At 41.4% G+C, this 10262-nt stretch overlaps 1 protein-coding gene across 4 annotated transcripts; it reads left to right on the top strand.

Moving 5' to 3' along the window:
• The first annotated feature begins 1199 nt into the window (after nucleotides 1-1199).
• Nucleotides 1200-8044, top strand: CDKN2C (cyclin dependent kinase inhibitor 2C). Of its 4 annotated transcripts, none has more exons than XR_007358084.2 (2): nucleotides 1200-2268; nucleotides 6147-6286. XR_007358084.2 is itself a non-coding variant. In XM_048861680.2 (2 exons), exons 1-2 carry the CDS (start codon nucleotides 2630-2632, stop codon nucleotides 6525-6527), a joined length of 510 nt encoding a protein of 169 aa, XP_048717637.1. In that variant the 5' UTR covers nucleotides 2327-2629; the 3' UTR covers nucleotides 6528-8044. The 4 variants fall into 4 exon arrangements, 2 of the variants coding, with proteins under 2 accessions (XP_048717637.1, XP_074987959.1); XR_012669733.1 differs by having other exon boundaries at nucleotides 1200-2307; nucleotides 6147-6276; XM_048861680.2 differs by lacking the exon at nucleotides 1200-2268 and adding an exon at nucleotides 2327-2758 and having other exon boundaries at nucleotides 6147-8044.
• Nucleotides 8045-10262: the final 2218 nt, after the last annotated feature.

The following is a 10262-nucleotide window of genomic DNA, read 5'->3' as shown; positions in this document are numbered from 1 at the left end:
AACAAATAAAACTTTAAAACTTTAAAAACAAATTATATTTCTAGCATTAGGTATCTTAAATCAGGCCCCGCATTTGCGCTTCCTACGCATACAAAACTTCCATTGTTGTCAATGGGAGTTTTGCCTAGAAGTGAGTGCAGGATCGGCTCCTTTAATTATCTGGTATTGTTTCTAAACAGCTCCATTTAACATCTCATTGAGTTAGCCAGAGTGTGTATTAAAATGAACGTTTTGCTTACGCATGGAAAATAGATTGACAGAGTATTTATCAAAAGAACGTATTCGGTATACTTATATGGGAGTCCTGAATCTGATGCGAAGTACAGCATACTTTTCAGAGCGATGACCTGTGTGGAATTCAGGCTTCCAAGGCTCACTGATTTTGGAGCAATTCAGTATTTAAAACCGTTTACAATTCGAATGATTTTAGTCACCTCTGGCAATAAAATCCTCACTTCCTCTCATCGCTACTTCCTTCTCCTATGATATACAAGTGGATCCCGCATTTCTTCCATTATAGCCATGTGTATTTTTCACTGAACATGGCAGTTTTCAGTTTTTCGAGGATGCTAGAGACAAGAGAAGCAAAGCTTTCTGCCCTGGATTATCGCTGTTCACAGTCAGAATCATCTGACATTGACCCTTTAGCCATGACCTTGTCTTTAGGGAGCAAGCCTTAGTGTGAGGACCTGGAAACTGCCTCCTTTCGGGATGCTCGCTGCACTCAGTTGGCCCGATGCTGCTCTCATTGATTTCAGTAGCACGTCCCACATTTACTTGAATGAGAAAAAGGACCGGGCCCGGTGACCCTTCTATGGACTGCCCACTGGAAGGCTGCTTATGGACACGCACCTCTGTCCTTAACTAGTGCCCTGATATTACAGCAAGAGAGTGTGGCAGGAACAGCGTGGGGTGCCTGCCCACAGACACCTTTCCACAGCCCTGGGGTCCTAGGGATTGGCCCTGCAGCAGTGTCAAGGGGAATCTCCTCTTTAGGCCTCACCAGCGGCCCTCTTGCAAGGCAATCTGAGGGGTGGGGGTGGAGGGGGGTTGTTCTTCTGGGGCATGATTTTAACCTTGGATGCCACACGGGAAACAAGAGGCTAAGCGTGCAAACTGCCGCTCAGCGCGCTGCCCGGGGCTGCTGGGGCCTGCGAGGTGCGTGAAGGCGAAGGGGAGGGTGTGCGCCGACGCAGGCCTTCCTGCTCGCCTGGAGGCGGCAAAGCAACTCCGCCGGGCCTCCTTAAATCTCTGCCGTTACAAGGTGGGCGGGTATTTCAACTCAAAAAGCGCTCAAATTTTTTTTCTTTTCAAAAAAAGCTGATGAGGTTAAAACCGGGGAAGGGGAAGGAGAGAGGCAGAAACCGGCCGGGTGTCGGGGGGCGACAGAAGCCGCGATTGGCCGGGCAGCCGGCGGCGGGTCTGGCGGAGCCCGGCGAGGAGGAAAGTCGCGGCTGTCACTGCGGCGGCGGCGGCTTGGCAGGGCTGGGACGGTGGCACCGCCGGTTCGCGGCCGCGGCCGCCGCTGGGCGCAGGAGAGCCGGACCTGCGCTTCCCTGCTCCGGGGGCGGGGGAGGGGGGGTCGGGGTCACCTCGCAGCCCCGGAGACCCGCTGCCTCCTCCCGCCCCTGTTCCCGGCCCGCTCGCTGCGGGGAGCGAAAGAGGGACACCGCGATCCGAAGGGCCGGCGGAGCCCAGGGGGCCGAGCTGCGGCACGGCGAGCCCTAGGCGGGAAGGGCTCACCCCGCGGCTTGCAGCCGTGATGCCGCTGTGGACCTCGGAGATCGCCCCGGCCGGCGCGATGGAGCCGCCGCCGCCGCCGCTGGGCTTCTCCTCCGGCCCCTGAGCCCTGGCGGAGGCGCTGGCACCGGCATGCAGCCGCCCTCGGACCGCCGCAGGACCCGGCGCCCTTCTGACTGCACCGAGCCACCATTGCTGGGGGCCGCCGAGCCTGCGCCTGGGGCGGCAGCCGCTGGGGACCCCGGGCGCCTTCTCCGCCGGGGCTCTGCGGGGAAGATTCGCTGAAACCGAGACCCGTCCGGGGGAAGGCAGCTAGTGTGTGAGCTGTGCCGCGGATCAGCCTCCTGCTGTCTCCCCTTGGCTGGCTTTTTTTCTTCTTCTTCTTCCTTTTTTGCATACTTGGCTTGGAATAAACGCAGCTGCCCGCGATGAAGGGGGGCACCCCAACCGATAGTGGATGCATGCGGCTTACGAAGAATTCTCGGCGAAGCTGTTCCTGCTGAGTCTCAAATCTCGACTTGAATAAGGGTGGGTTGTTTTCTTCTTCAGTCTGAGTTAGCCTCCTAGGTATGTGTATATATGTTATCTGTAACATATATAAGATATTATATATTAATATAGCTCCCCTTTAAAATGGCCCAAGTCCTTAATGTGAGTTACTCTACGTGTAGAAGCAAAGAAATATTCTTTCAAGTGGAGCTGCAGTTTTGCTGAATAATCACGTGTGAATTTAGGGGCGGGCTCTTGGCAAGCAGTTTTTTACGAGTATTTACTACAAGGTCTACTCCAGAAGATTAACCATCCCAGTCCTTCTGTCAGTCTCCGATGTCATGCCTGGTTAAAAAAAACCCCAAACTCACCTTTTTTCGATCGTCAGTCACCCTAAAGAATGGCCGAGCCTTTGGGGAACGAGTTGGCGTCCGCAGCTGCAAGGGGGGACCTAGTGCAACTTACTAATTTGTTGCAAACGAATGTAAACGTCAATGCCCAAAATGGATTTGGGAGGACTGCGCTGCAGGTTGGTATCCAGAGAGAGAGAAAATATTTCACCACTGCTACCTACGTGACCCGCGTTGCAGAAAGACAAGGTTCTAAATAGGCGGGTGTAACAAAATTTCTGTATTTGTTTTAACCTAGTTGGTTGCCATATTTTATAACTTTAGTGGCTCTAACTCCCAAAAATGACGTACTTGAAATACAACTGGCCAAAAAACATTATTTTAAACGGGGATCATCCTCAATATCAAATAGATTGCGAGTTTCATCCAATTTTATTATTGGGGGAAGGGGAAGGAAGGCAAAGAAAAGGTTGGCGAGATGAAAAGAAACCATCCTAGCTGAGCACTGTTTCATAGAAGAATTGTAAACACATACGGATTATTATTTGAGGTTTTGTGTTGTTTTTAAAAAAAAACATAGGGTAGAAAAATACATGAATTTTCTCGAGTATTTATTCTGGAGTGGATGGTACTTTTCCTCGATAGGGTGTTTGTGACGAATGACCTTTTTGCATGTGGAAACATGCTGCCCTGGCACTGAGTACCTTTAGCGGTACAGCAACAGTTAGGCGAAGGAGTTAGAGTTCAGTCTGAATCACTTGCCTACCCATTCATAATTAAGGCTGAATAAAAATAGTATTTTCAAACCGGACACTAGTGGATGAACTCAAAAGATTTCACTTCGGAGGCCATACGATTGTACGTCCTAATTTTCAGTATTTAGATTTAGAGGCAGTAGTTGGAACCGATCCAACCGCTAAATATTGGAACCGATTAAAGTTTTTTTCTCTTAAGATCATCAAAATGATGGCGAAAATGTTAGAATACAGATGAAAACGTGAAACTGGCTATTTTTAACTAGGGTGAAATTCTGTGGCTATTTATACTGTACACTGTGTAAGGAAATGTGAAACTAGAGTCATAGTTTTGTTTTGTTTAAGTTCACACTTTTAAAAACTTGTTTCTCTTTTCAAATACGAACTACTGTTCACTTCTGAAATGTTCTTTTCAGGCACTGTGTTGTTTGCAACTGAAATCCAGACACTTACTGGGTCTTTGGCTTAAAATCAAAATGCAGGATCTGGAAAAGAGGAAATTCTTGTCTGAACACAATAATCATTCTTATTTTTCTGTTTCAGTTAAACGCAAGAACTATACGATTATCCTTGCTCTATTTTTACTATTATCACATAGGCAGGGGATTGGGTGACACTGCAGACACCTTATAAGAGAATGAAAGACCTTGTATCGAAACCTCACACAGACTAACTTCTGTAGGAAATCAGGAAACGCTTTGCCAAATTTTTTATCCTTAAAATGAGGCTGAAAAATTCAGTTGCGCTGCAGTAAAATATAGGGCTTTACAAAAATAGCGATCAACAGACTTACACTGGGAAATATTTTACACCGTGGCATAGCACCCAGCTATCTTAAACATGAGCATACATCTGATCATATCTACTTTTATTGCAGCTTAATCATCACCGATTTAGTGAACCATAACACCAATCAAACCAGAGTTGTCTGTCTACTTATTTTCAGTATGCATAAACCTGAAACATGCTCTGGGTAGGTGACAGAGGTCAAGAATATTTTCAATCAACAGTCTCCAATGTGGTTCACTCGGTACTGAGCCGGCTGAAAGTGAAATTGTATTTTCGTGTGCAGTTATGCTAATTTAATCTACTTATACATATTTTCCTCCGCACTTTTTCTTTTTGACGATGCGTAGTCATGCAGGCCTCAGATATTGAGTTTCACCTCCTTCAGGTTTGTTCCACAGACCTCTCTTACCCCCCCCCCCAACACCCCAGCCCCCAAATTACAATATCACTGATATTTGACGCCACAATTGTATCCTAAATCCGACGAGCATTACCTTTTGTATCACACTGAAGTTTTAGGGTGCGCAAGGAATCGAGGATGGGCTCCCCGAAAGAATAACAGATACGCCTAGGATTTACCAAACAATAAGAAAAAAGGGGGAAAAAAGAGGAGGATGCCCTCACTTATTTTCCAGAGGTATAGCCGTACCTCTTATAATCTCTATCCAGAATTGAAAGGTATGGCAGGTAATGTAAAGGAAACATTCAGTTATCTCTTATCACAGATAACCTTTCCCCAATCCCAACCCTACCCTATCCTATAATAATATGTATTTTATATGTGCCGTTTTCACAAAGCCTAATACACATTTATTTTTCAATAACAGCAGACTTTCAACAACTGCCTTGTAGAATTTGTAATTTGTGGTGACATTAGTGTAACTGTAATCCTTGTTTATGCTAGTAAAAGAAAGCTTCTTTGCAAGATTTTCAAGATATCGGTTGAAAATTTCTAAAGAAGTAAAGAAGGTATTTTTCCCTTATCTGATGTTGATAATAAATTTGTCTCCTTGCTAGAGTAGTTGAATACTAGGTCTTGAAAAAACATAGACTGTAACATGGGAAAATTATAAACGATCTATGTTGTTTCATTCTTTTAAAGACTGAAGGGACAGAAGTTCTGGCGAACTTTGGGGTCAGGCCAAGCCACTCAAACCCCTAATCAGAGATGTCCGTGTGCTCAGTTATAATAGGTTAATGATGTGATCAGACAAGGTTAAAGAAATAAAGTTTTACTTAACAAAAAGAATCATTAGGAACACTGATCGCTCTTCTTAGGAGTGTTATTTTTAACAACATACACTGACAGATTGCTTAGACAGAAATTCTGAAGCTATGAGATAAAAATGTTTGTTTTACAAGAACTTATGCGAACTTTAGGTCATCTCTCTTAAGTTCTCCATTTTGGGCAGCACACAATGAAGCACAGATCTTGCAGAAAACGTTGAAGGATTATTTTCTTTATATATAGAACTACGGCACATTTATAAGGTCATACTGACATTTAATGACAAGAAAGAGACAATTTAAACACATACTGGAGAGTTTATCCTACATTTTGTGTTACTGAAAGCATAAATATCAGAGCCTCAGAAAGTCATCCATCTTATACTTAATGAGTTTAAAGAAGTTAATTAAAGTTTCTCAATATTTATGGTAAATGAAACAGATTTATATATAGATTTTAGCAACGAAAAAGTTGAGATAGAAGGCAACATTATAAAAAAGTATGATAACCTCAATATTCCACACTAGCTCATTTTGATATTAATCTCCTGTGAGATAGAAATATATTTCTCACTGAAAGAATAGAATTATTCGTAAATTTACTGTGGCTAGTGTAGAAATTGGAAAGTTAAGTTTACTCTTACATCAATTTTCTACCAGGGTTCCTCTGCATAGGTAAAATAGGTTTCCAACAGTGACAAAACTCAAATAGAAAAATGAAGATTCTCAAACAAGTGAGTGAAACGAGTAGTTCTAATATTATTTGGAGTATTAAACTCTTATTTTTCCTCTTTAGGTGATGAAACTTGGGAATCCTGAAATTGCCAGGAGGTTGCTAATTACAGGTGCTAATCCTGATCTGAAAGACAGTACAGGGTTCGCTGTAATTCATGATGCAGCCAGAGCGGGTTTCCTGGACACGCTGCAGACTTTACTGGAGTTTAACGCTGATGTTAACATTGAGGATAATGACGGAAACCTGCCATTGCACTTGGCAGCTAGAGAAGGCCACCTCCCAGTAGTGGAATTCCTTATTAAGCATACAGCAAGCAAGGTGGAACATCAGAACAAGAAGGGAGACACTGCCTACGACTTGGCTAAGCTGTACAAGAGGAACGATGTAGTTAAACTAATGGAAGGCAGCAGTTTAAGGGCAGAAGCGGCAGACATGAATTAAATCAAACACGGACAACTTCTTAGTTGGACATCAAAGCGTATAGCCCTTGTTTTTAATAACATTTATTACAACTTATTTTCTTCTTCTTCTTCTTTAAATAACTAGTGCAAGTCTGGTGAAACTGAAAAGGTGTAGACTGTGTAGCAAATGAATATATTTACAAATCACACCAACAGCATTGCCCTGCACCTGCCATCCGCACAATGCTAGAAGAGACACAACATGGACACATGTTGATCGCTTTTGCTTAGTTCTTGCAGTGTATATTTGTGCACTTTCTTCGTTTGTTTTAGGTCACTAATTCTAAACAAGCTATATGCTAAAATGCTTTATGTTTCTGACATTTACTTTTAAAAAATGTTTTACTGTGATATTTTTTCTCAAGATCATGCTTCACAATTTTAAGCACTGTCTCTGACAAAACAGGACATTAAAGGGTGTAGCCTGTGGTTCAGGCAACGCTTGAATTTAAAGGACGTTTGGCCTGTAAAGACAGCAGGATGGGGCCCTACAAGTGTCAGGAAATAGCTGCATTTGGACACTAATAAGAGCTTGTAGAACTAGGTAATTTGCTTTCTAGATTGAGATTATACTTTTCTTTTTCACTGTATTTAATCTTTCACAAATCTGCTTCTGAAATTGATTAACAGCAACAATGTAAGTGGCTTATTTGTTTGCCAGAGGTTAAAACAGCTAAGCTTGGTTGTTCTGTGCACGGAACAATACACTTTCCTAGTTTCAAAACAAGCAGCAGACAACCATTGTCAGAGGAAAGAGTATAATAAGGCTGTGATACCAACAGAGAGATCCCAGTTTTCTGGTCACTCCACAATCGAAGAGAAGGTAGACTCTATTTAAGAAATATTTGCTTTCCACCAAACTTTTTATTTTAATTAATCATTTTACTTATGCTGCATCTCACAAAACGTGGATATTTGAATACAATGGAATTTAGAGGGAATCACGTTTGCTTCTCATAACATTATATTATCGCTTGCACGTGAAACACAACACAACCCTGAATATTTTAATTGACAATATTTTAATGTTTGAATATGGTTGGGAGCATTTCGGAGACCCACAGTCACGTACCGTCCGATGCTGCGCGGCGCTGAGCGCCTTCTGCCTCCATGAATGCAATGGGCGCTGACGATGCTCAGCACCTTGTCGGACTGAGTTTACTGTCAACATTTTATACCATGTTATAGGTGTTAGTCGTTTGGCAGATCAGCAGGTTTAAGTGCTTTATTTTTAATATTCTAAACATTTTAACTGCATTAAAGAGATGGAATCAAATCAATGTAAAACGAACACATTTACAAATATCAACAAAATAGCATTGAAAGGGGGAATATACTTTAGATAAGATTATTTTAATTTTTCAGCAAAGGTTTTACCCCCCAGAATCAATAACCATTGTTTGAAAACAAAATTTTTTTTCCAGAAACTGTTTATCACATGTTTACTATACACTCGCTGTCACATTGCTGTGTTCTTGATTAAAAACCTCTCTGACAGATGGAGCTGTGTGCATTCATTTTCAATGTTATAATTTTTGTTCATAAATAATTTGTAAATCAATCACCTAAATAGGATGGAGCATGTGGTGCACGTTTTATGAAAGAATCTACACAATAAATTACACGAAGATTACTAAAAGAAACATATTTTGAATTATTAAAACCTTGGAGTGCAATTCACAATCCGATAGGGTTACATGGCCACAAAGAAACCCGTGCTGGTCCTCACAGAATGGCCTTGTCACTTTGCCACTCAGCCTAAAACATTGCGTGATGTCCTCATTCTTTCCCCATCTTTACAACTAGGCATTCACATGCTTCATCGTTTCGCTATAAGGCTGAGTCTCCACTATGTTTTCTCACTTTCTCCCCACACCCGCAGGGAACCGTTCTCTAAATCCGAAGGCAAAGTTCATCTGTGGAGCTGACTTGCTTCTATGCCATCTGCTAAGCTAGATCTCCCTCCTGAGGTCTACAAGCATCCAGTTTTAATTTAAACCGAACCGGTCTAATTAATGCCTTACTAAAAACAGCCTGGGCTCCAAAACTAACGCCCCTGGGTTCAAAAATAAGGGCATTCATTGCAAGGAATATGGCCGAGTTACAACGGACTTCAGACCCCTTTTTAGATGGAGGGTGTTTTCCAATGAGACCAAGCTCTAGCTAGCAATGTGTATAAATAATGTTGAAAAGCACTCCCCTGATTTAAAGTTCATTTTGTTTACTCTTTGACATTTCAATTGTAAACAGTTCTTTATTTCTCAGAAACAAGACTGGAAATTAAACTTCAGCAGGACAGTGGGGTGGGAGGAGATATTGTTTCATATTCTCTGTGTATATATAAAGTCTGCTGCAGTTTCCACGGTATGCATCTGATGAAGTGAGCTGTAGCTCACGAAAGCTCATGCTCAAATAAATTGGTTAGTCTCTAAGGTGCCACAAGTCCTCCTTTTCTTTTTGCGAATACAGACTAACACGGCTGTTACTCTGAAACCTGCTAAAATACTATTATTTTCCTTTTTTACATCACGAAGTTTACAATAACTACAAAACGACTACTGGAAAGTAAAGATACATTTTTGCTACTGTAGTGAGCACCCTGTACAGTCTAGTTGGAGATAGCTTCTGACTTGGAGGAAGGGAGTTGTCAGTTTATCTTTTCTAAAAAAAACTCTAAAGTTTACTTAGCATAGACAAAAAAGAGCTCTACATTAATAAGGATCCCCATATTGAAAAAAAGTTGCTAATTTAATGTGGTTTCAGAAATGACTTGTGTTTCCCTACCAATAGCCTACCAACAAAAACTAGTGTTAAAAATTCCCACGTTTGTGAATATCTCAGTTTAATATTTACTAAGAGATCCAAAATAGTGTCGTGTATAAATTAGAATGAAGTAATATTGAGATAGTTTATTGCGTCCTGCTGATAGAAGCAGAGATTAATATAGCATTTGAGGAATGGGGAATAAAGAAGGTAGCACTGAGAGGAGTACACAAACAGTAACAGATTCTGCAAGCACAGACTAAATATAATGAAAAGAGCACAAAATAGATAACTATACAGGGATAAACAAAGAACAGGCAATGTACAAATGCAAATTTGGGGAGTTGAGCCTATCCAAAGGGATTACACTGCTTTTAGCAAGGTTGCTGGATTTGGCCTTTGTTTTGCAATTGACTTCAGGACAATGACAGTGACTGCTGAATTCCATTTGAGCCAGGACAAAATTTAAAGTATTGCTGTATGGAACCAATATAGTTTAAACTATTTTAGCATCTTTGAAATAGAATGAAATAATCTTTATGTCCTGAGATTAACAGAGAATGAACTGTCCAATACTAATGCAGATAAAGAAACCCATTATGTCATTATGCTGGAAAGGTATTGAATCAATTCTTAGCATTCGGCATATTAAAATGAATTCAGCGTCGCTATTAATATAGTAAATGACTGCGTATTTAACTACATGAATGAAATTTCTTCGTATGGTAATCTGTGCAACTAGAGGAATGAAAGAAATGTTTTATTCTATGGTGGGATAATAAATAAACTTACTATTAAGTGCCAGTGCAGGGCTCATTAATGCAAAGTCGCAAAAAATCATTGAAAAATATCATTTCAAGCTTTTAAAAATATAACGCACAGAAAATTATCTCATTTTAAGAGGTTTGGGAAAATCACTGAACAACTAAAAGCAGACATACATTGTTATTAT

The sequence above is a fragment of the Caretta caretta genome, chromosome 8 (genome assembly GCF_965140235.1).
Source record: "Caretta caretta isolate rCarCar2 chromosome 8, rCarCar1.hap1, whole genome shotgun sequence".
Classification (NCBI taxonomy): Eukaryota; Metazoa; Chordata; order Testudines; family Cheloniidae; genus Caretta; species Caretta caretta.
This window is presented reverse-complemented; position numbering and strand designations above follow the sequence as displayed.